The sequence below is a fragment of the Pristis pectinata genome, chromosome 6, assembly GCF_009764475.1.
Source record: "Pristis pectinata isolate sPriPec2 chromosome 6, sPriPec2.1.pri, whole genome shotgun sequence".
NCBI lineage: Eukaryota > Metazoa > Chordata > Chondrichthyes > Rhinopristiformes > Pristidae > Pristis > Pristis pectinata.
This window is the reverse complement of record NC_067410.1, coordinates 105,000,737-105,027,641: the sequence shown is the minus strand read 5'-3', so window position 1 is coordinate 105,027,641 and position 26,905 is coordinate 105,000,737. Positions and strand designations below refer to the sequence as shown.

At 43.6% G+C, this 26,905-nt stretch overlaps 1 protein-coding gene across 1 annotated transcript in view; it reads right to left on the bottom strand.

Moving 5' to 3' along the window:
- The window catches only part of LOC127571939 (mediator of RNA polymerase II transcription subunit 12-like protein), a 499,625-nt gene that overhangs the window by 64,317 nt on the left and 408,403 nt on the right, over nucleotides 1–26,905 (bottom strand). The window contains exons 35-39 of the mRNA XM_052018705.1: nucleotides 25,346–25,481; nucleotides 12,005–12,166; nucleotides 9,016–9,375; nucleotides 6,111–6,270; nucleotides 2,417–2,625 (exon numbers count right to left, since the gene is read on the bottom strand). Coding sequence (XP_051874665.1) covers nucleotides 2,417–2,625; nucleotides 6,111–6,270; nucleotides 9,016–9,375; nucleotides 12,005–12,166; nucleotides 25,346–25,481 — 1,027 coding nt within the window. The remainder of the gene's footprint in view (nucleotides 1–2,416; nucleotides 2,626–6,110; nucleotides 6,271–9,015; nucleotides 9,376–12,004; nucleotides 12,167–25,345; nucleotides 25,482–26,905) is intronic.

Sequence of the window (26,905 nt, the reverse complement as noted above, 5' to 3'; positions counted from 1 at the left end):
CCACCCCTGGCAGCGCATTCCAGGCACCCACCACCCTCTGTGTAAAAAAGCTTGCCCTGCACATCTCCTTTGAACTTTCCCCCTCTCACCTTAAGTGCACGCCCACTAGTATTTGACATTTCAACAACAGGAAAAAGATACCAGCTATCTTCTCTATCTATGTCTCTGGGGAAGCAAGAACAACACTGCAGATATTACAGGAAGGAGCAACATCCGAGTGAGCACTCATTTCTGATGAATTTTATGTCCAATTCAAAAAAAGTTTTTTTTAATAAAAACATTTCATTGGGCTGGCTGCTAGATAGTGGGTCCATACAGAACCTTACTATACAGTTCATGTTGGCATGTGCCAGCTTCCATATCTATGTACTGTTGCTTGAACATACAGGTGCATCTGACTTTATTCTGTTTCTCTGGACTCACCATGGAGCCCAGGGGGACTCCCGATTGCCCTGAGCTGAGGGGCCAGATACACTATAAACCTGGTGTTCAGCCTTAAGCCAACTATGGCTGATGCATCTAGTCTAACCCAATTCATTTTAAAAGGTAAGTGAAGTTGGGGAATCAAGAACAAGAGCGTGTAAGTTTAAGGTGAGAGGGGAGAGATTTAATAGGAACCTGAAGGGTAATTTATTCGTCCAGAGTGTGGTCAGAAAATGGAGTAAGCTGCCAGAGGAAGTGGTTGAGGCACGTACATTAGCAGCATTTAAAAGGTACACCGACGCTACGTGGACAGGAAAGGTTTAGAGGGATATGGGCCAAACACAAGCAAATGGGACTAGTTTAGATGGGAGTCTCGGTCAGCATGGACCATTTGGGCCAAGGGGCCTGTTTCTGCGCTGTATGACTATAAAGTGATTTGTTTTCTTTTAACATTTTATTTTCACGTTAATACTTTATTTAATTTGTCAATTAATGGCATTTATGTGAATATTTTTTATCAATGTTTTTAAATTAATTTATTTTCAACTGCTTCCAAATGTCTTCTAGTAAGGCCTTTGGCACCCTTGGGTGGGACCTCAGTTTGGACTGCCTGAGGTTGAGTCTCCTCTTGTGGCCTGGTCCATGAAGATGGCAAAGCCATGAGGTCACTGGTAGCCACACTGAGCTGGAATAGGTAGGTGTGACTATGGAAGACACGTGTGTGGGTGGGGTGGGGTGGAGTGACCATGAGTTTCGGCCTACGTCTGGTGAAGCCCACTCCATAAAACTGAACCAGATGGTTCTTCCCTTCCTAGTTAGTGGGTGTTGAAGTCAGAAGATGAGCAGGGAAACCAAGTCCCCAGAGCCTTAGAGGGACCTAGGAGTACATGAAAGTGGTGTCACAAGTAGACAGGGTGGTGAAGAAGGCTTTTGGCACGTTGGCCTTCAGAGCACTGAGTATAGAAGTTGGGATGTTATGTTGCAGTTGTACAAGTCGTACAAGAGGCCGCACCTGGAGTATTGTGTTCAGTTTTGGTCACCCTGCTGTAGGAACGATACCATTAAGCTGGAAAGAGTGCAGAAAAGATTTACAAGAATCTTTGCCAAGAATGTTGCCAGGACTTGAGGGACTGGGTTATAGGGAGAGTTGGGCAGGCAAAGACTTTATTCCTTGGAGGGTAGGAAACTGAGGAGTGAGCTGATAGAGGTGTACAAAATCATGAAGGGCATAGATAGGGTGAATGCTTTTTCCCAGGTTTGGGGAATCAACAACTCAAGAGCATAGGTTTAAGGTGAGAGGGGAAAGATTTAACAGGAATTTGAAGGGCAACTATTTTTTTTACACAAAGGGTGGTATGTATGAGGAATGAGCTGCCAGAGGGACTGGTTGAGGCAGGTACAATAACAATTTTTAAAAGACACTTGGACAGGTACGTGGATTGGAAAGATTTAATAGGAACCTGATTTCCAACAGAGAGTGATATGTAAATAGAACGAGCTGCCAGAGGAAGTAGTTGAGGCAGGTACATTAACAACATTTAAAAGATATTTGGACAGGTACATGGATAGGAAAGGTTTAGAGGGATATGGGTCAAATGCAGGCAAGTGGGACTAGCTTAGATGGGTTGGCATGGACCAGTTGGGCTGAAGGGTCTGTTTCCATGCTGTATGACTCTATGATTCGAACCTCTTCTGTCATCCGGTTAGATCAAGGCTGCTCTTAATCTATCTGCCTTGGTTCTGTAACCCTTAACATCCTTCGGTGATAAAAATACAGCAATTTCCCCGGTGAATTCAACAATGGATCTACCCCTAGATCAGTGTGAAGTGTTCCCTGATGTTGGGCAAGGTCTCTCTTGTGGCCCAACTTCTGGGGTCTTACACTTGGAACAAGACCTTATTATCTGTGTTCCCGATGTAAAAACGTTAGTGACAAGCTACAACAAGCCCACGGTCATCAGCCGTACAGCAAACCCTCCCGGTGGGGACGCACCTGTTGGAAGTTCCTGGACTGTGCCTGCTGCCGGAGCAGTCGCTGCTGTTGCTGCAGGAGTTTCATCTGTAGCAGCTGCTGCTGGGGAGAGATGCTGGGCATGGAGGGAGGCTGCATCATGGATCCTGAGCGACGCTGCAGCATGTTGGTGAGGGCCTGCTTGGTGCTCGTGGGGGTGAACTGACCTGGCGGGTCCAACCTGGGTCCTCCTGCAAACAAACAAGTGAACGATCATTGCCTCAGACATTACACTCCCCTGATCCTTCTCTTTACACAGACATTCTCTTGTCCGTACCCTATTCATTGGCGAGATGAAAGATTCCGGAGATGACTAGTATTAAGGGTAGCTACTGGAAACTGTAATACCAGGACCAGCAAAGTCTGTAAGGGCCGAATGGTCTTCTCCTGTTCCTACACTATTCCTCATTCGCTCTCAGAATATAATCATATCAAGATATGTTCCTGATTTCTAACCCTGCATGGCAGTCGAAAGCTAAATTGGTATTTAGAAATTAATTGTTCTGGCCAAAATTCCTGTTTTCAACTGTTCTACCACTGGGGTTTAAACTTTCAGCTGGAACTCCTCAAACTTCCCTCTTTTAAGATGCTCTCTAAAATCTGTCTCTTTGATCAAATTTTTGATCATCTATCCAAGTATTATCTTATGTGGCTTAATGTCACATTTCATCCCTGTGACATACCTTATCCAGGTGTATATCAATGGAGCAACAAACAATCTGCTGGAGGAACAGAGGGTCAAGCAGCATCTGTGGGGGACAGGAATTATCAGGGTTTTCTCCCGAAACATCAACAATTCCTTTCCTCCAACAGATGCTGCTCAACCTGCTGAGTTCCTCCAGCAGATTGCTTTGTTGCTCCAGTTTCCAGCATCTGCAGTCTCTTGTGTCTCCTTTGCTCTATCAATGGGACTTGTTGTTCTGGTATTAAAGTTTACAGTTGTCTTTTATATATAAGCATTTATGAAATTTTTGATGCAATCAGAAAAAGCTTGTGGGAACAGAAATCATCTGTCCATACCTTGGTTTGGCCCAGATAGGATTTCATTCCACTCTATTCTTAATTGCTCAAGACATTTTGAAAATATTCTAGGCCAGAATTGGAAAAGCAGAGATATAGCAGAACGTGTTGGGGCTGGAAGAGTTTAGGGAGATGGGGACAAGATAATAAATAAATCTGAAAACCAAGGGTAAGATGTTTTAAAATTAGAGCGTTGCTAAACTAGGAGAGAGCAATCTCGGGGCGAAGGGTGAATGGAACAATACGACCAAGGACACAATTTGATAGCCTCATGACTACTCCTACTGATACACAAATTCTTAATAAGCTTATTAAGAAATCTTGAAATTAAATTCTCAAACCTCCATAGTGTGGAACTCTTTCCCGTGAATATGTATTACTTAGTCCCCTATTCTATCTTTAGTTACAGGTTCATTTATTTATTGTAATGGGCTCTGATTCACTTTGTTAAACCTATTGATTAACTCTGTTGCTCCAGATTAGGTCCGAGAGGTGTAAACATCAAGCAGACACAGCCCAGCGCCTATTACTGCAAGCTGAAAGCATCTCTTTGCAGTAAAGCTCCGATAATTCAGCAAACGCGTGACTTGGTGGTACTGGACTGGCAGATTTTCTGGACCATTGGACGATATTTCCATTAATCTACTACCACACCTTTAATTTTTAGATGGTATTACAATAAATTTTCCAGTCAACATGGTAAGTTTAAAAGGAGCATAGGAAACGGTCCTGGTCAGTTTCAAGGGGGCATGGTAACATCATCTGGTGAGCCAGATGCCGAACTACTGGAACTTCTGAATAGTTGGACAGCGGACTATCAGTATTGGTGCATTTGGTTTGTGTCAGACAGTTACATTAATAAGCTTCTTCATTTCTTACAAATAATAATATAAGCACTGAGATTAAATGGTCAACATCCTTATGTACTTGACAAACAGTACAAATGTTAATGATTCTCAGAATTAAAAAAAAGATTGCTGACATATTGCAGCAAAATGGAGACACACGAGACTGCAGATGCCAAAATCTGGAGCAACACCCAAAGCACTGGAGGAACTCAGTGGTACAGGCAGAATCTATGGAGGGAAATGGACAGTTGACGTTTCAGGTCTAGACCCTTCATCAGGACTGACATATTGCAGAGTGCTTTTGAGAGAGTGTTTCCCTTTCTCAGCTTTTGAATAGTTTCCTGGTTTAAGGATCTAATCCTCTTACTCAAAACGTTCAAAGGTGTGGGGCTATCTGCTTGGAGGAAATCATGTTTCAAGATTATTTTTAATAAATTATTCATTCCCAAGGCCAACGTTTAATGTTGATCAGTAATTGATGAAGTGAATGGTGAGTCAGCTCATGGGTGTGTTGGGCTGTTGGGCCAGTTACGAGTCAATCATATTGCTGGGGTCTGGAGACAGATATAACACAGACAAGGTTAGTATGGTGAACCAGATTTTTTTTAAAACAATAGTCTGGTTGTTTCATGGTCAACATTACTGATACAAGATCTTAAAAGAAAAGTCCATATTTATTTGCTTAAATCCCCTAAATGACATGCCGCAGTTTGATAGAGAGTCAAAGAGCAATACAGCACGGATACAGGCCCTTCGGCCCAATAACTCCGTGCCGACCAATGTCTTTGGATCAACATTCCAGACTCCTGGAGCATAAGCCTGTACGAAACTCCACCCCTAAAACAGATGAAGAAACTTATGCAGATGGTCGTAACACCAGTTCTGTTGTTCCCCTACTTTTTTAATGAACAGCTTTTATTGCACTACCCAGACAATCATTCTGGACCTGATTCAGGTTTTGTGGAGGTTCCAGATTCTCAATAAACTGACTGTTAATCTCTCAGATCAGTTGCAAATAGTTCAAGAGAAAAATCAAAGAGAGTCTATTAATAGCTTGTTACCCTGATGTCTGTGGGCAAAGGGACTTTTGAACATTGGTCTCCAAACTTGCAATTTCGCAATTTGAATTTGTGCTGCTTAGCACAACTCACGCCCAGAATTAATGTTCCATATATTGTTTTACTATTGGAAATACTTCTGTGACATCCTTCTCACTTTTGAGCCCAGTGGTCAGGTCTATATGGTCCTTTTTCTTAGCCAGATTGGTGTTGACCTGGGTACACATGAATCTTCCATTAAATTCAGTCCTTCTAATAGAGGTATATAAAATTATGAGGGGCATAGGTAAGGTAGATAGCCACAGTCTTTTTCCCAGGGTAGGGGAATCTAAAACTGGAGGGCATAGCTTTAAGGTGAGAGGGGTAAGATTTAAAAGGAAACCAAGGGGAAATGTTTTCACACAGAGGGTGGTGGGTATATGGAACAAGCTGCCAGAGGAAGCTGTAGAGGCGGGTACAATTACAACGTTTAAAAGACATTTAGACAGGTACATGGAGAGGAAAGTTTAGAGGGATATGGGCCAAACGGAGGCAAATGGGACTAGCTCAGATGGACATCTTGGTCGGGATGGACGAGTTGGGCTGAAGGGCCTGTTTCCATGTTGTATATCTCTATGACTTCTAATGCCTATTGTGCGAGTAACCAATGTTTCATTTCTGCAGTATAGCCACTGTATTCATCACCAGGACTAATCGTGCAGCACCCACATTTATTCCAAACACACAACAGCCACACACCTCTGTACATACCTGGTGGAAGTGGCTGGTTCTGAAAGTAGAACCCAGACTGCTGCAGCTGGCCCACAAGGTTGTAACCCCACGAAGGTGCTGCTTGGGGATGGTGCATCAACTGTGAAGACATTGGCGTATAATTTGGAGGCACTCGGTATGCATTGTTTTGTTGATAGTCCTGCAATGGATAGGATCAGGGTTAGTGAGAATAACTATTGACATTGGCATGGTTTAGCACACTAATGCTGTATTCAGACCCAGTGTTTACTGGACTAGTAATCTAGCTGCATAGGTGATGAGGTAACCACTAGATCATTGTAAAAGCCTGGAGACACAAGAGACTGTAGATACTGGAACCTGGAACAAAAGACAAACTGCTGGAAGAACTCAGGCAACATCTTTGGAGGGAAATTGACAGTCGACATTTTGGGTCGAGACCCTTCATCTGGACTGAAAGAGTAGAGGGGAGATAGCCGGCATAAAGCAGCTGAGGGGAAGGGGTGGGGCAAGAGCTGGCCAGTGATAGGTGGGACCAGGTGAGGAGGGGTTGATTGGCAGATGGAGGTAATGATGGAGACTGGGAGGTGATAGGTGGGGGTGACAAGCTGCTGCAAATGATGGAATCTGATGATGGACACCCACCATCATGAAGTGCTTTGAGAGGCTGGTCATGGCACGCATCAACTCCAGCCTCCCAGCAAACCTCAACCCACTGCAATTCACCTACTGTCAAAACAGGTCTACAGCGGACACCATCTCCCAGTCTTTGGAGCATCTGGACAGTAAAGACATCTACATTAGACTATTGTTTATTGACTACAGCCCCGCCTTCAATACTATAATTTCAAGCAAACTCATCACCAAACTCCGAGACAGATTCAACACCTGGATCCTTGACTTCCTGACCATCAGACCGCATTCAATAAGGATAGGCAGCAACACCTCTGGCACGATTATTCGCAACACCAGTGCCCCACAAGGCTGTGTCCTCAGCCTTCTACTCTACTCCTTGTACACTCATGACTGCGTGGCCAGATTCTGCTCCAAAGCCATCTACAAGTTTGCAGATGAAACCACCTTAATGGGCCGTATCTCAAATAATGATGAGTCAGAGTACAGGAAGGAGATAGTGACATGGTGTCATGACAACAACCTTTCCCTCAGCGTCAGCAAAACAAAAGAGCTGGTCATTGACTTCAAGGAGGGGGATGGTGCACATGCACCTGTCTACATCAACGGTGCTGATGTCGAGACGGTTGAGAGCTTCAGGTTCCTAGGAATGAGCATCACCAATAGCCTGTTCAGGTCCAACCACGTGGATGCCACAACCAAGAAAGCTTAGCAGCGCCTCTACTTCCTCGTGAGGCTAAAGAAATTTGGCATGTCCCCCTTGACACTCACCAATTTTTATTGATGCACCACAGAAAGCATCCTATCTGGATGCATCACAGCTTGGCATGGCAACTGCTCTGCCCAGGACAGCAAGAAAATGCAGAGAGTTGTGGACACAGCTCAGCACACCACAGAAACCAGCCTCCCCTCCATAGACTCTGTTTATACTTCTTGCTGCCTTGGTAAAGCAGCCAGCATAATCAAAGACCCCACCCACCCAGGACATTCTCCCTTCTCCCCTCTCCCAGCAGGCAGAAGATACAAAAGCCGGAAAGCATGTACCACTGGGCTCAAGGACAGCTTCTATCCTACTGTTACAAAACTATTGAACAGTTCCCTAGTATGATAAAGATGGACTCTTGACCTCACAATCTATCTTGTTATGACCTTGCACGTTATTGTCTACCTGCACTGCACTTCCTCTGTAGCTGTGACACTTTACTCTGCATTCTGTATTCTTTTACCTTGTACTACCTCAATGCACTGTGTAATGAACTGACCTGTACAAACAGTATACAAGACAAGTTTTTCACTGTACCTCAGTACAAGTGACAACAATAATAAACTGATTCCAATAGGAGAGGAAGGTGGAGCATGGAACCAAATAATGGAGGTGGGGAGGGCAGATGGGAACAGTGGGGGAGGGGACTCAGTAGGAGATGTGTGTGTGTTTGTGTGATGGGGAAATGGAGTAGGTGGAGGAGGGGGAAAGAAACTGGGTGATTGTGAGCTGGGAAGGGGGTGGGTGGAAGGGGGTAGGAGGAACTGGGTAGAAAACCAGGAGATAGAAATGGACATAGAAGGAGCAGACTACCTGAAACTGGACAATTCAATGTTCATGCCGTCAGGTTGTAGAGAACCCAGGTGCCATAAATGAGGTGCTAACTCATTAATGTCTTTCAGATGAATCTACATCATTACCCAGTCTCCATGTGACTGCAGACACAGGCAACCTGACTGACTCTTTAATGCTCTTTGCAAGGCATACACAATTGCATCAAAGTGCTGGATCTGGTTGAGTGCTTTAACGGGCAAGTCGTGACAGGAGGGCAATTCAAGGTGGTCTTGTGAAAAATGCCCCTATAGTGTAAAACCCTGATAATCCAGTACATGACCATTCGGAAGCCCCAATCATTTGGCATCAGGCTCACCACATTCTGTATGCTCCACTCCCTTCCAACTGGCTCGGCCCTGGTTCCTGTGCTTCCATCCAGGCGTTTAGAGGTAAGCTATTCAGGAGTTAAATCAGGGCTTTCCCTTTTCAGTGTTGGCCAAATTACATGGCAGGATAGAGACAGAAAAGGACATCAAAAATAAAAAGGCCAGTTGGGCCCTCTAGATCAGGGTTCAACTCTACCCTAATTCAATCTACCCATTCCTGACTCCCTAAACCTTGCCTTGCAAGAATCGATCAACTAATAGACACAAGGTGAAAGATTATTGGGACATCAAGCTGCAGCTCGACTTCGACAACAGGACAGATGGAACGTAATGGGATGGGAATGGCAACGTGGAATGAATTGGTCCTTACATCTATTCTTGATGCTGAAGATTTTGGCTTCCTTTTCCTGTTCTTTTTTTTCTCTTCCTCCTGAGCGCTTTTGTTCTGATCAGCGACTTCAATTGGCTTCTTCTCTGAATCCAGCGAGACTGGAGTTGGGGGCTCCTCTTCATCCTCTGGCGGGAGTGGTAAAGGCTCCAGGTAGTAACTTCGTGGTTTTGGCTTGGGATGCGTGTGATACAAGAGAAGGTGATGTTGATCTTCGTACTTGATAACTTTCCGATCAACGCGCACGGTGCCAAACCAAGCCCAGGAAAGTGGAGCCGGATTCTTGTGACCCTCAAATAAATCCCATGGGTTGACCTTCTGCTTTGTTGACACTTGGAGACCCTATGGATTGCAATTTAGATTAAAACATTAAGTAGTATAACAGCAGAACATTGACAATGACTAAACGACACTGTGACATTTGACTCGAGTTGATGGTACCCCTGCCTCTGTGTCCGAAGGTTTCATGTTAAAATCCCACTCTGGAAATCTGAATGCAAAAATTTATGCTAACATTCCAGTGCAGTACTGACAGTGTATCGTACAGTCATGAATGTCGTCTTTCAGATGAGATGCTAAACTCAGGCTCCATTTCTCTGAGCAGGTCCCACAGCAGGATGGCACAGTGGTGCAGCTGGTAAAGCTGCTGCCTCACAGTTCCAGCGACCTGGGTTCGATCCCGACCTCCGGGTGCTGCCTGTGCAGAGTATGCATGTTGTCCCTGTGACTTTGTGGATTTTCTCTGGTTTGCTCCCATATCCCAAAAGATGTGCAGTGTGGGTCACTTAGCCACAGTAAATTGCCCCTGGTGTGTGGATGTGTGGTAGAAACTGTGGGGGGGGGGGGGGGGGGGGCGGGGGGGGTTGGGGAGCTGATGAGAATGTGAGAATGTGGGGAGAATAAAATGGAATTAGTATAGGTTTACAGTAAATGGGTGCTTGATGGGCAGTACAGATTCAGTGGTCTGAAGGGCCTGTTTCCATGCTACATGATTCTATGACAACTTTATTTTGAAAAGGAGAAGGGATGATATAATGATGGTCCTGGACAGTATTACCTTTACCAGTTTTAATAAAACAGATCAATTGGTCACAGGCACATTACCATTTGCAGGAGCTGGCTGTGTGCAAATTAACTACACAGTTCCTACATTATTACACTGACTGCACTTCAGAATTACTTACACAAAAGCAGAAGATGCTGGAAATACTCAGCAGGTCAGGTCACCTCTGTGGGAAGAGAAATAGACCTGAAATGTTAACTCTGCTTCTCTTCCCACAGAGGTGGCCTGACCTGAGTACTGACAATATTTTCTGTTTTAATTTTAGATTTCCAGCATCTGCAGGCTTTTTTGACTTTCAAAATTACTTCACCAGTTATAAACTTCGCTGGAATATCCTGAAAGAGATATGAAAAGTGCCTTATAATTGGAAATCTCTAACTGTTTAAAATGAGAGTAAATCACTTGGATTTAGACTTATGATTACAGCGGCTAACATGAAATTTGATCCTGACATTTCATAATCCTTAGCACTCCTCCCTGCACTTGTAAGGAAAGAAAGGACTCCAGGTTCTCTCTCACTCTATGTGGTGCATGTAATGGCAGTTGTGAACAATGATTGTTACTTTAAGGCTGTCACTCTTTTAAGTATTGTGCTACGTGACTAACTATTCTGTGGTTTCTTTTGAAAGTTGCAGAATGTAATTTGTTAAGAGCCCAAGAAAAAAATTACACACACTTCGAGTTCCTTGCGTCTCATGTGTATTGGTCTGTATACTCTGCAAAGGACCTTGTTAGAGGTTATACACATGTATTGGTCTGTACACTCTAGAAAAGACCTTGTTAGAGGTTAGACATGCTCTAAACACGTACTATACACCAATAAAACTAATCTATAAAATTTAGAAGAATGAGAGGTGATCTCATTGTAACATATAAGATTCTGAGGGGGGGTGGATAGAGCAGATGCTCAAAGGGGATTTCCCCTGTTGGGGTTATCGGAACGAGTGACACAGGCTCACTATAAAGAATGATCCATTTTAAGACCAGGATGAGGAGCAACTTCTTTCTGAAAGAGATACAAATCTTTCAAATTCTCTGCCGCAAAGACTTGTGAATGCTGAGTTGTTCGATATACAGGGCTGAGATAGACAAGACTTTTAGATCACAGGGGACTCCAGACTCGAGGATTACAGAGGGCAGGGAAATGGAGTTGAGATCTGATCAGCCTGATCTTATCTCGTCTCCTATTTCTTGTGCTTCACTGATCCATGTCAAGAAATCCCAGCCTCATGGTGAAACCGCTGATGGTGACACAGGTGCCTGTGTGTCCTTGTCCAGAAGTGTAAAGAAAATCACCTTGGTTAAAAATGTTAATAAATTTGGTTCTATAGACTATGGCTGAAGCCTCCTTGAAAATCCTCTACGAATTGTGCTGAAATTACATATATGTGGGCTTCAGATAAGAGTTGGGCGATTGTGATGCTCCCATTGTCAAATTGCCCAAGAATACAAAGTGTTGATATTAACCAACTTACAATGAACTAGTTTCACACCTAAAATAAAACAATTATCACTGGAATACCATACAGTGTTAGTCCCAGAATAATATCACCTGCCTGGGTACACAAGCCAAGGTAGGGGTAGACTTACAATTAAATAGCACCTTTCGCAATGTCAGAGTCCTTTTCATCCCAAAGCATTTTACAACCAAGTAAACACTTTTACATATGGTCACAGTGGGAAAATGGGCAGGTTATTTGTGCACAGCAAGCTCCCACAAATAGCAATAAGAAAACAAATGGTTAGTTTGTTTGGGCCCTGCTCTTCCTTGTAAAACTATCCATGAAAGGAAAGACCTTTCAAAGTCAGAGATGCAAATAATTCCATCACGTTTCTTAAATGTTATTAGAAACAAAGGCAAAAACTTAATTGAAGGGCACTAACTTGATCTTGTCACACAATACCTGCCTGTTTTTTATCAATGGAATCAAATCCTGCAATTTTGTTGCCTTTTGTGTCGATCAAAGATCCCATTGGCTCGCAGGTAATCACGTCACAGGTTTGCTTTGGCAATGGCAGCAGCTGGCGCACCTTGTCGATGCTTTCTGAATGTTTGTCGCCTAGTTCTTTCTGGCAGAGAAGGACAAATAGAAGAAAACATATCAAACACTGTAACTGGGACCTGGGGTAAAAGGTAGTTCACAGAGAAGGTACAACTAGACTACAGACTCTCCAAACCATTGTTGAACTCAGCTGACACTTCCAGTGCAACAGAAGTTTAAAAGTACTCTGCCCTAAACATCTGATTGTCCTCAAAACATTAAGTCCACAAACCCCCACCAGCAAGATCAAAGACAGAATGCATATAAAAACACCCCTCATCTCCAAGTTCCCTACCATCTAAAGAAGGCCTTTCCTTCACTGTCACTGGGCCAGAGTCCTGGAAATCCCCCTGGCCAGAACACTTAGCTTCGGGGGGGTGTATTAAATTCCAGTCTTTCGAACCAAGTCCATGTCCCAGGCAGGATTGGGAAGCATCTTCTTTAGATACAATTTACCTTTAACAAATCCATGCCGGCTTTCCTGGATTAACCCATGCCTTTCTATGTGGAAGTATACTTTGTCCCTAACAACAGGTTCTTAGAATTTCCCAATCCGTGTTAACTTGCCTGAATTTCCTCGTTTATCAGCCCTTTTCTTAAGCAGTGGGGTAAAATCAACAACCCACCAGTCCTCTGGTGCCTCTGCAATGAGACCTGAAAGATTGCACCTCTGCTCCTTATATCTTTGTTTCTTTCAAAACCTTCACTGCATTCCTTGTGAGCTGGTTGGTTTACCAATTTCTGTAATGCCTGCAGTTTCAGTTTAACCTTTCCATCTATTTTTATCCAGTTCATAACTTTCCTCTCTTCCTGCCCTGTTCAACCATGAACAGATATGACTAATAAATGACAGTGTCGTTAGTCAGAAGAGAACCAGTTCTCTAGGTGTGATAAATGACTTCCGTTTCAGCTATCACACCATTTGGAATGAACAGAAGGTACTTTTGAAATAATGACACACTTCAATTACTTCATTCTTTGGCTGAAGTTAATTAGTGATATCTGATCTATACCACTTTTGTAAATCAGACATTTTTTTCTATGTCTACTGAAACTTAAAATGGGAAACCAACAGATGAGACTGGGAATTTGTAGGGTACAACAGGATTAACAGATGCGCACTCACAGTTCAGTGAAAGATATTCATTCATTACCTATAAGGCATTAATCACCAGTGTAATGCAATACTTTTCCCATGCCTGGATGAGTGTGGCTTCAATGATAATCAAGAACTCAACACCATCCAGGAGAACATAGCTGGCACCCCATCTGACACCCTAAATGTTCAATTCCTTCACTACTAATGCTCCGTGGCTGCAGCATGCACCACCTATAATCTGCACTGGAGCAACACACAAAATGCTGGACGAACTCAGTGAATTGTGTGTTGCTCCAGATTCCAGCATCTGCAGTCTCTTGTGTCTCTATAACTTACACTGCACTTACTCTTCTGGGCTGTTCTAACAGCACCTCCCAAACCCATGACCCTAATGACCAAGGAAAAGGGCAGCAGGTGCGTGGTAACTGCACCACCAGCATCTTTTCCTGCAAGGTGCATACCAACATGACTTGGAAATATATTGCTAATCCTTTATTGTCGCTGGATCTAAATCTCTTTACCCATGTCAGTGCTGGAATGCCTTCAGCTTGAACATGGCAGCGGATCACCTACTTCTCAAGGGCAGTAAGGGATAGGTAAGAAATGTTGGCCTTGACAGTAGTGCTCCCATCCTCAAAAATGAGGGGGGCACCAAATGGAGGAGAGAGGGGAACTGTTCAGCGACACGTCCTTCCCAGTCTTGCCCCATCTCCCCTACACCACACTCCACAGAAGACACTGGCAGTAGTTCAGCTGCAAGCTCACTTTATACTCTCCCAGCTAGGGAAGAGCATTTATGAAGGAAAGCGAAAAACGGTTCACTCACAATAAAATATCTTTATTAGTCACATGTACGTCGAAGCACATCAGTGAAATGCATTTTTTGCATAGAGTGTTCTGGGGACAGCTCTCAAGTGTTGCCACACTTCCGACGCCAACATAACATGCCCACAACCCGTACGTCTTTGGAACATGGAAGGAAACCAGAGCATCTGGAGGAAACCCACGCAGACACGGGGAGAACGTACAAACTCCTTACAGACAGTGGCCAGAATTGAACCCGGGTCACTGGCGCTGTAATAGCAGTACACAGTTCCATGACTTAATCACTTAAAATTTACAACTGAATACAAGTGGCATGCTTGCCTTCATTGGTAGGGGTGTTGAATATAAGAGTAAGGAAGTCATGATGCAGCTATATAAGACTTTAGCCAGACTGCACTGAGAGTATTGTGTGCAGTTCTGGTTGCCCCATTATAGGAAGGATGTGGAGATTGTGGAGAGGGTTCAGAAGAGGTTTAACATGATGCTACCTGGATTAGGGGGTATGAGCTTTAAGGAAAGATTGGACAAACTGGGGTTGTTCTCTCTAGAGCGTCAGAGGCTGAGGGGAGACCTGATAGAGGTTTTTAACATTATGAGAGGTAAAGACAGGGTAGACAGTCAGAAACTGTTCGCCGGGGTAGAAATGTCAAACACCAGAGGACATGCTTTGAAGGTTAGAGGGGGGAAAGTTTAAAGGCGACATGAGGGGCAAGTATTTTACACAGAGAGTGGTAGGTGCCTGGAATGGATTACCAAGGGTAGTAGTGGAAGCAGGCAGTTTGGTGGAGTTTAAGAGGCCTTTAGATAGACACATGAATATGAAGGGTATGGAGGGATATGGATGATACACAGGAGGAGGACATTTATTATAAGTCAAGATCATCAGAAGATCATGGGCTGAATGGCCTGTCCAGTGCTGTACTGTTCTATGTTTATGTTGTTCACAAAACCGCATTAGCAAGTAGCAGAGCAAACCCATGGTCTTACAACCAAACATCTGGAAGAGAATCATGTACATTAACAATGCTCAGATGGTTATGGTGTAATCATCTCATAACACATTTAATAACCTATAAATGGTGTCCAATAGATTTTTTTTTAAACTGTTCCTCTTGTTGAATTGGCCAGGGTGGTATTTTGCACGTCAAAGTCTGTTCAGTTTTACAGGGAACCAAGGCTGAAACTGCACTTCCCTCTGCATATTAACCATTGTTCAACACTTAATCTGCACTTGATGAAAGGACAAATTTCAAGGGTATATTAAATTTGGCACATTTTCCCAAGATTACACATTGCTGGGTTTTATTGCAAACAATCAACTGTGGTGTTTTCGTTAGTTAAACCTATAAAGAAGGACTTGAAACCCTCAAAGCAACCCAGAGATGAAGTGCTTAGAGAACTGTAATGCTACAAGTATGTTCTGATCAGTATTTTATAATATGCCGCTACGTGTATTCCAGTTCAAAACAAAATCTTCTCTCCAATTAAAAAATGTTGCTGGAAACACTTGGCAATTCAGACAGTGTGTGTACAGAGCATCATAGAGAACTGGTGAGCTGTGATCATTCATTGACCTGGCACATTAACCCTGTGTTTCACTTTCCACTAGCACTGAGTGATTTACAGAGTGTGTCACAGTTTTGGATTTTTTTTTCAGATTTTCTGCATCTGCAGCGTTATCCCCACTTGAAATGGATGATCAATATGAATCAAAAGTTGTCATTTAACTCAGCATTGCAGTGCAAAAGGGAAACCAAGGACTGCAGATGCTGGAATCTAGAAGAAAAACACGATGATGCTGGAGGAACTCAGCAGGCCAGGCAGCATCCGTGGAGAAAAGCAGGCGGTCAACGTTTCGGGTCAGGACTCTTCTTCAGGACTGAAGATAGGAAAAGGGGAAGCCCAATATATAGGAGGGGAAAGCAGAGCAGTGGTAGGTGGACAAAAGGGGGGAGGCCCGGTGGGCACAAGGCGGTGAGAAGTATCACTGTTCTGCTTTTCCCTCCTATATATCAGGCTTCCCCTTTTCCTATCTTCAGTCCTGAAGAAGGGTCCTGACCAGAAACGTTGACCGCCTGCTTTTTTCCACGGATGTTGCCTGGCCTGCTGAGTTCCTCCAGCATCATCGTGTTTTTCAACACAGCAGTGCAAAAGACCTTATAGTCCTTTAATTGCACTGCCTTGCTTTCTCTTAAAGGATGCCACAGGATTTATTTCCACTCTGCCACTAGAGATTAATTCCAATTTTATTTTGTGCCATGTCCCCTTGCCCTGCTTGGATTAGTTTGCACAACTATCCTTATTTATTTGGAGACACAAGAGACTGCAGATGCTGGAATCTGGGGCAACAAACTATCTGCTAGAGGAGCTCAAGTGGGTCGAACAGCATCTGTGGAAGGAAAGGAATTTGTCTACATTTCAGGTCAAAACCCTGCATCAGGACTGACTGTCTATTTGTTGTTGTTATCCCTACTTGTTTAGCACAGTTTATTATCTTGCAATGGTGTCAATTCTTGCCTTATTCTAGAAATGAAGACCTTTCAACAACTAAAAATCACATGGTAGCAAGTTCTATTGCTATTCACTCTCAGGGAAACTTTTTACCTATTTTTATTTGGATTTACTGGCAATCCTTTTATGATTTAGGCCAGGACAGAAACATGTTCACCATCAAAAACAGAAAATACTGGAACGCAAGAAGCTGCAGAGAGTAGTGGACTCAGCCCAATACATCACAGGCACATCATTCCCCACCATTGGAAGTATCTCCAGGAGGTGCTGCCTCAAGAAGGCAACATCTATCATCAAAAATCCCCACCATCCGGGCCATGCCATCTTCTCACAGCTACCATCGGGCAGGAGGTACAGAAGCCTGAAGTCCTACATCACCAGGTTCAGGAACAGCTATTTCCCTGCAACCATTCGATTCTTGAACTGATGGGCACTACCCTAATCACTACAGTTTAGCAAAACTATGACACTTTCATCATTTTGCACTAAAATGGACTTTGTTTTTTCATTCTAATTGTGTTCTTTCTTGTAAGAATTGCATATAATTTATGTCTAATTTATGTTTTTCTTGTGAATGCTGCTTATGTGATGCTATGTGCCCGTGACGCTGCTGCAAGTAGGTTTTTCATTACACCTGTGCACACATGGACTTGTGCAAATGACAATAAACTCAACTTTGACATTCGTCACATTAGACAGCTTCTGTGGAAAGAGGAACAGAGCTTTTCAGGTCTGGGACCCTTGGTGAGAACTGGGAAAGGGAGAACAAGTTAGTTTTCAGTGGGAGAAGGTGGGGGAGGGACAGGGGGATATCTCTGATGGGGTGAGACCAAAAGGGCTAATGGATGTACTTTCAAGCACATTAACCTTCTTTACCTGTGTAACATCTTGCTAATAGTGAGGCCGTGGGACATGTCCAGCAAACAAATAGAATAAGAAAAGCTGAGCCAAAATGATGAAAAGCAGTAATGGCTAGTTCTGATACAGCTATTCCCTGGTTATGACAGTGTTCCTTTCCAGAGAACTGTCCGTAACTCAAACTGTTCATAAGTCGGAAATGAACAGAAGCAGTGTGTGGGAGAGGGTCACAGGAACAGCAGTGACAAGGGAGCAAGCAGGGGTGGAAAGAGTGGCCGCCAGCCCACCTCACTGACTCAGTGAGTGAGCAAGTGAGTCTGCCCAGCTCTGCTCGACCCAGCCCCTGATTATTGCGACTTGGGGAGGCAGGGGGGTGGGTGGTTGGGGAGAGAAGGCACAGGGAAGTGCCCTGTTCCCAGCCAGCAGAAGATGCCTTCAGCCCTCCAGCCCATCCCCATCCATCTTGCCGGTCTCCCAAATGCTCGCTCCTATGTACGGGGTATCCATAAGTTGGGCGTTCATAACCTGAGGAGGACCTGCACAGTCATAAAGAGCGAGTCGCCCAAATTTGGAAAATTGAAATCGAGTCCAAAGGCTGCAGTGTGAATCAACAGAAGATGAAGTGGGATTCCTCAAGCTCATGTCAGGCCTCGTTGCTTGTTTCAGACTTCCAGCATCGGCGGATTTTAAAATTTTCTCTTTCTTATTTTGATTTTTCCGTGTCCATCAAAATCCTTCAAAAACTTAAAAACATCAGGCCATTACTCAGCCAGTTCTTTTCTCGAGAGGAAAGCCCCCACTCGTTTAGACTTCCCTGACTGCTACAGTCTCCCAGTTTGGGTACCTTTATCATCAATGGGTCTAAATCCTGGAACTGTGGAAGCGTCTTCACCAGAAGGATTGCAGAGTTCAAGGCTGCAGCTCACCCCAACCTTAAGAACAACTAGGGAACATCATCAAATGTTGGCCTTGGCTCCCACATCCTCAAAACTCCAGAGCCAGATCAGTAGGCAATTTGCCTTGTGACTTAAGTGATCAGATAAAGGCTATGCAAATACCTCCTCTGCATGAGGGGGAAAGATTGGGTGCACATCAGGAGGAGAAGAAAGCTTAGTTGTCAGTACTTGAGATCTGGTAACAGTGGTTTAAAATTTCTCAGGTTTTATCATCAATACTTGCAACTTAAGTGAAAAATACAAACATCCAGTAAAGAAAGTTTAACGTTTCGACAGGAAATAAGGGCTATTAAAACAAAACTGGTGAAGAATGTTGGTAAGCATTACACAAACATAACGGGACAGGTGCATTATAAATTTCAGTCAGTCATACTTATCTGCTTCATCTCAAGACTGTTAGTTCTCTTCATAAATGGTCTGGCACCTGGACTTTTTTCTTAACTGCCTTGTTCTTGCTTTCTTGGTAGTGAGACCCAAGGGTATCACAGAGAAATCTTCTTGTGATCGGGACTAGATCTCCACAATCTAAACACATGTATTTCCTTTGGTCTCCCTGGAGGGTTAACGTTCAGTGATATAGCAGCTTTATAGCCATAGCAGTCAAAGCAAGCAGTATGCCAAGTCTGAGAGTGGAATCAGCTGACCTTCAGGTGCACAGGCAGAGAGCATGGGATTGCCAGCCCACACAACTGGGCTCTATATGTAACATACTTCCCCTGGGAAGGATTTACACCTCCCTTTTCATTGCCTTGGGATCTTTTCTGGCAGGATGCTTTAGCCAAAACCATCTTCTAGAAAACCAGTGAGACAACATTGGTAGAACCTCTCCAGTGTCTTATTCTAATAGACCAGAACCCAGAAGCATATAATTCACCAGGCTCAAGGACAGCTTTAATCACGGTGTTTAAGACTATTGAACGATTCCCTAGTACAATAAGATGGACTGTTGACCTCACAATCTACCTTGCACCTTATTGTCTGCCTGCACTGCACTTTCTATGTAGCTGTTACATTTTATTCTTCTGTTATTGTTTTCCCTTGTACTACCTCAGTGCACTGTGTAATGAATCAATCTATATGAACGGTATGTAAGACAAGTTTATCACTGTACCTCATTACATGTGGCAGTAATACACCAATTCCAATTCCATGTAGGAGGGCAGGCATCACTGCTGCCCAGTAGACCACCCTACTGGCTCTGAGTTCCTGATTATGCTGACATAACTACACATAAGTTTTTCAATGAATAACCAGGGATACATTTTTAGCTTGACATGTTTGATATTAAAAGCAGAAGTTTTTATCTCATATTTCATTACACCGCAGGAGATCATGTGGTCTCTTGAGTTAAGGCCAGCACACAGAGCAATCTCATTCCCCCAATTACTTCCCTATTTCTCGTTCTCTCATACATGCCCATTAATACGTCCCTGACTCTCTCACCACCCATCTACACGGGGGAATTTACAGTAGTCAGATGACCTAACACCAGCATGTCTTTGGATTCGGGAAACCAGAGTAACCAAAGAAAATGCACATCGTCACAGGGAGAACATGCAAACTCCTCATAGAAAGCCCAGTCAGGATTCAACCCAGGCCATTGGAGCTGTGAGGCAGCAGCCCTACCTGCCGCATCACAGTGCAACCCACAATGAAAGAAATAAAAGACACACAAGAGACAGAGAGCACAGTGAGTCGTGAAAGGATTGGGCAGATCAACAAGAAACATTGGGAATGAGGAAATGGCTCCAGTGGGCGAGCAGTTTAACAAGGGACAGGATATTTTGTTCAGGGTGAGCAGGGGGGATGGGGAGTTGGTATTCCATGATTATCACCAGGTCGCCCTCTCCCCCAACATTAGAAACACCAGCCAAAGGCAGTTCACCTGGGACGTCAGTGAAAAGAAAATAAAAACCAGAGAACTAAGAAGCACTGATATTACAGACCCACCCAATGAGTACCACAAGGCTAAAACAGAAATAGCAATCAGAGAGACTGTACTGTCAAATGTGAAGAGAATGAGTTTTTAATTTTTTTTTCCCCAGACATGACTGAGGAGCCATTTCAATCCTATGGAGGATACACAGACAAGAGATTAAGCTTGTCCACACACGGAGGGACACCTAATCAGCAGAAATCTCCTGAGATAGGCTTGTACAATCATTAGGCACATATGGATAATGCACATAAACACATTGTTTTTTTTGCAGGAAATTAGTTCCTTTGTGACTTTTAAAAGAGGCAGTGATGGTTTCATTTTAAATGCCTCCCCTGAAGTGAGAAGCAAACATTTCATAATGATGCATGAACCATTTTTACAATTCAATTCTGAAGCAGAAGTAGAGGCTGCAAGTCAGCTACTTGAAGGCAAAAATCATGGCTTAAAAGATTAATTGCTCACCACTTTTTCATTCTGGACAAATATCTGTAACTGGACAAAAGGTATTGTCATACAGTCATAGAGCCAGACAGCACGGATACAGGCCCTTCGGCCCAACGAGTCCATGCTGACCATGGTGCCCACCCATCTAGTCCCAATTTCCTGCATTCCGCCCAAATCCCTCTAAGCCCCGCCTCGGCATGTACCTATCCAAGTGCTTCTTAAATGATACTATTGTACCTGCCTCAACCACTTCCTCCGGCAGCTCGTTCCACAATCTCACCATCCTCTGTGTGAAAAAGTTGCCCCTCAAGTCCCTTTTAAATCTTTCCTCTCTCACCCTAAATCTATGCCCTCTAGTTTTGAACTCCTCTACCCTGGTTTTGGACTCCCCCTACCCTGAACAAATGGTATTAACTATTTGCCATTACCACTGACATGAATCACAAAAAAGGTGCCCTTTAAATTGGGGTCGGCACTTTGACTATTTATTTGGCTGTCTCTCCCTTACTAGAAAGGCATTCTCAGAACCTTGTAAGGGGACACAGTCAAGCTCCAGTTTAAAACAGCACACATCTGTACAGGTGTCAGAGATGAAAGCACAGACTCCTTCTAAGTTAACACTCCCTTCCCACAGACATCCCTATCTCTTGCTGTGGATTTACCTGCTCGCAATCTGACCACATCTTACTGCACAACGAGAATACCAGCCACAGTTTATCTGGGGTGGGAAAAAAAAGGTGCAGAAAGCGATAAAGTGATGTTACACAGTGAATAGGCTACTTAGCCCCTATAACATCTTCCCCATTCATTGTCAACAACAACAACCTTTCCCTCAATGTCAGCAAAACAGAGGAGCTGGTCACTGACTTCAGGAAGTGGGGTGGAGTACACACCCCTGTCTTTATTAATGGTGCTAGGGTGGAGATGGTTGAGAGCTTCAAGTTCCTAGGTATAAATATCACCAACAATTTGAACTGGTCCAGCCACATAGATGCTACGGCCAAGTAAGCACACCAACATGTCTACTTCCTCAGAAGGCTAAGGAAATTCAGCAGGACCCCAATGACCTTACCAATTTTTATACATTGCACCATAGAAAAAATCATATCCAGATGCATCTCAGCTTGGTAGGGCAACTGCTCTGCCCAAGTCTGCAAGAAATTGCAGAGAGTTGTGAATGCAGCCCAGTCCATTGCACAAACTAGCTTCTTGTCCATTGACTTCATCCACACTTCCCACTTCCGCAGGAATCCAGCCAACGTAATCAAGGACCATCCCATTCTAGTCATTCTCTCTTCTCCCCTCTCAGGTCAGGCAGAAAACACAAAAGCCTGAGAACACATTCCACCAAACCCAAAGACAGCTTCAATCCCACTGTTATTAGACCCTTGAACTGACCTCTTCTATGCTAAAAGATGAACTCTTGATCTCCCAATCTGCCACATTGTGGGCCTTGCACATTATTTGTCTACCTGCACTGCACTTTATCTGTAAATGCAATACTATACTCTGCATTCTGTTTTCTTTTTATTACCGCAATATAATTCTGTAATGGCATGATCTGTTGGGATGGTACGCAAAAGCTTTTCACTGTATCTCGGTACATGTGACAATAATACTAAACAGATATGTGTGACCAAATGCCCACATAAGGTACTTCTTCCATTATCTCTTAATATAGTTGGTAATCAAAAGTTCATCAAAATCAATTTCTAAACAAAAATTAAAATATCTTGGTATTCATCCCCTAACAGTTGTTCTCCTGCACTAAAGTCACCTGATAAGTTGTGGATTCTCTAGTCTTAAGTGCTGGGAACAGATGCTCCAACATGCTCTCAGCGGATTCCACCAGGAGTCATGGTTTGAGAGCACATGCAAGACAGCACGAAAGGTTAGCAGTCAGCAAATTCTTGACTTCCACTTTATGCAAGTAGAGGCCCCAAACTTGCTGGCATAAGAGAACAGAGGCTTTACTCAAAACCATCCAGCCAAGGATCCTCAATGCAAGCATAAGATGATATACAAGAGGCAGATCATACAGAACATGCCTCTGTCTGAGCACGGTGTGGCTCTTGATATCTAGTGGAATAAATGGCCTGCTATTACTTCAACAGCAGAACAACTATTCTTCAGCTGCTGTCCAAGCCACCAGTCTGCCCTCCAGAAGCAGAGTTGGTCAGAATGTGATTCACTCACAGGCAAGAACCGAGAGCAAACTTTGTGATTCCCTGGTAACTTTCAAAAGCAAATTACTAATCAGTAACTAAACACTTTGAAAAATAAAACAACAAAAAGAGTGTAACATTTAATTTTCCAGCCCTCGTGCACTGCCTCTGAATCTATAGATGTTCAGAATATTATGGCCTCGGCCTTTGTAACTTTCTTCCTTAATTCCCTCAACAACCTAGATGACACCCCATCTGAAATCAGTTGATCTATCCTCACAAGTTTATCTCGACTTTCCAGCACATGCTCATCATCATTTTTCGGCCCATGGAAGTCTTGACTACATCTCCCTTTGCTGAGACTCCTGCAGCATCTTCTTCCTTGTATAGTACTTAAGAGTCATGGAATCAGAGAATCATACAGCTCGGAAACAGGCCCTTCAGCCCAACGCTTCCATGCCGACCAAGATGGTCATCCAAGCTGGTCCCATTTGCCCTTGTTTGGCCCATATCCCTCTAAACCTTTCTTATCCGTGTACCTGTCCAAGTTCCTTTTCAAGTGCCAAGTGCCTTTTACTACATAGTTAGTATTTCAGCCACACTCTCTTCTGCCACAAGGAAATTTCTTTCTTGGTGTCTGATCGGCCCCATTTCTTCTCTTACAAACCGTATATTTTTATTGTAGACTCACAGAGTTATACAGCACAGAAACAGGCACTTCGGCCCAACTCGTCCATGCCGAGCAAGTTGCCTACCTGAACTAGTCCCATTTAAGAAATAAGAAATTTATTTATTAGTCACATGTACATCGAAACACAGTGTTACGGACTCAGTGAAAGTCCCTTTAAGATAGAGAGTGTGTGTGTATGTGTGTGTGGGGCGTGCTTACGTCAATAGAAGATAAAGGACGTAATGACGTTGTTGAAGAAGTCAGAAGAAGAAGGAGAGAGAGAGAGAAGGGAGAGAGACACCAGCCTGCTTGTTTTCTCTATCGATGGATGAGAAACAATAACTGTGTTTGCCACTGAAATCCATGTATGGAAGTTGGAAGTAATCCGGTGGAGTTCACTTTGTTGCTGACCTGTAGAAGGAAACAGGTATTTGTGTGTGGACGACCACGGTTCGGATGCTTTTCGGGGTGAGGAAGTCACTACCGAGTAAACACTGAAGTGTCGTTTGGGTTCCATCGTGGAACATTTGGATTTCGTATGTACTCTCTCTATGTTTTTCTACATCTACATCTTATCTTCAGACAACGGTGGTTGTTGAAGAAGCCCTTGCTCATGTTTCACCTTATGGCTTGCGGAACTGAACTTTAAGAACCATTCAGGAACTGGGAGTTTTGGACTTTGTCACACACACACACAAAGAGTTTAGTTTTGGGGTTAACGTTCGAGGTTTAACATTCTTGAATTCTAACATACTAACATTTTTTTTTTAACTTTTATTTTACGTATTATCATAAGTAGTGATTAATAAAATAGTTTTTAACACTGAATCATGCTCAGTGTGTTTCTTTTGTTGCTGGTTTGTGACAACAGAGTGAAATGCATCTTTTTGCATTACTGAGAATGTGCTGGGGGCAGCCCAGAAGTGTCGCCACGCTTCTGGCGCCAACATAGCATGCCCACAGCTCCTAATCTGTACGTCTTTGGAATGTAGGAGGAAACCGGAGCATCTGGAGGAAACCCATGCAGACACATGGGGAGAACGTACAAATTCCTTACAGACAGCGGCGGGAATTGAACTCAGGTCGCTGGCGCTGTAATAGTGTTATGCTAACTGCTACATTACCGTGCTGTCCTCACGTTTAACCCATATTTCTCTAAACCTTTCCTATCTATGAACCTATGTCTTTTAAACGTTGTAATTTTACTCATCTCTACCACCTCCTCTGGCAGCTCGTTCCATATACCCACCACTGCCTGTATGAAAAAGTTACCTCAGATCCCTTTTAAATCTTTCCCCTCTCACCTTAAACCCATGCTCTTCAGTTTTAGACTCCCCTACCCTGGGAAAAAGACAGCGACCATTCAGGAAAAAGACTGTAAATATTCAGGAAACATATACAGAATGTGAACACACACTCACATGCATAAACGTATGCGTGGGGAGGTTTATACACATTAGACATCAAGAGCACTTAAAAGAGTGTTGTTAAAAGCCCCATCTAGTTCAACTATGTGCTTTGGTAAGGAAATCTGCTATCCTTCCTTGGTCTGGCCTATATTTGACCCCAGACACATGGCATATGATTGATTTTTAAATGCCCCCTGCAGTGGCCTTACGAGCCATTCAACTCAAGGGCAATAGGGGGTGGACAATAAACGATAGCCCTAGTGACACTCATATCCTGGATAAAATCAAACAGCTACCTCATAATACTGCACGCTTGGTGCATCAGACTTACTTTTAATTTCTTCACTAAGTTCATGTAGGCTCGCTTGTTTTCCTCTGATCCTCCTTGGGAGGCACTTGACAGATCTGATGCCAAGGTCCCATTTATCAACACACCCAGCATGTCTAGCACAGTGGTGAAGAGCTCACTGAGGGAGGCAAAGAGAAAGGTCAATTGCACCACATCCTAGTAATTCTACCACAGCTTAATGGAGGGAGAGGAAGAGCAATGCCACACGGACAGCAGTGACTGTTTCAATACATGGCTTTCCTTTGCAAAAATGAGCGGGGTTGTTATTGCTGGTAATCATCCCTAATCAACCTCAGAAGAACAGAATATTTGGTTTGTTAGTGCCTGTGGGAACCTGCAGTGTGCAAATTGATCCTTATGCTTCCCATATTACAATGGTGCCAACATTTCAGAATCTTCAGTGCATGTAAAGCTCTTTGGGAGATCCTGAAATGGATGCACAAAGGAGATAAATATATGTAAGGCTTTCCTTAAGAATGTCTGAAGAATTTTTGAGCAAGATTTGCATCTATATACACCTGTTGTATCCCTCTGAGGATATACCAAAATGCTTCACAGCTAATGGAATACTATCAGACATAGGAGCAGAATGAGGCCATTTGGCCCATCGAGTCTACTCCACCATTCGATCATGGCTGATTTATTTGTCCCTCTCAACCCCATTCTCCTGCCTTCTCCCCGTAACTTTTCATGCCCTTACTAATCAAGAACCTATCAACCTCCGCTTTAAATATACCCAGTGACTTGGCTTCCACAGCCATCTGTGGCAATGAATTCCACAGATTCACCACCCTCTGGCTAAAGAAATTCCTCCTCATCTCTGTTCTAAAGGGACATCCTTCCATCCTGAGGCTGTGCCCTCTGGTCCTAGGCTCTCCCACTACTGGAAACATCCTCTCCACGTCCACTCTATCCAGGCCTTTCGATATTCAGTAGGTTTCAATGAGATACCCCCACCCCATCCTTCTAAACTCCAGCGAGTACAGGCCTAGAGCCTTTCATCTCCGGGATCCTAGTCATAAACCTCCTCTGGACCCTCTTTAATGCCAGCACATCCCTCCTTAGATATGGGGCCCAAAACTGCTCACAATTCTCCAAATGTGGTCTAACCAATGCCTTATAAATCCTCAGCATTATATCCTTGCTTTTATATTCTAGTCCTCTGAAAATGAATACTTTTGAATTTCAGTCAGCTTTGCGATGTAGGAATCATGACAGGCAATTTGCCCACTGCAAGCTCCTACGATTGTGATAATGTTGAGATAACCTAGCTTTCAAAGGTGTGTGACGTATAAGTCATTTAGGAATAAAAGAAGCCATGAATCATACATGAATAAAAGAAACAAATTTTCCACCACTTTGCTTGAACATTACATTTTTCAAACAATCCCAATGGACCTTTAACAACCACTTGTATTATTTGGATAACAGGCCTCTGCAATTTTATATTGCACTTTTGAGCCTGAATGGTACTGAAAACATTACGAGGATATCATTTCCTGAAGGGAGGGTGGTGGTGAGATGTGGAGTGACAATGACTGG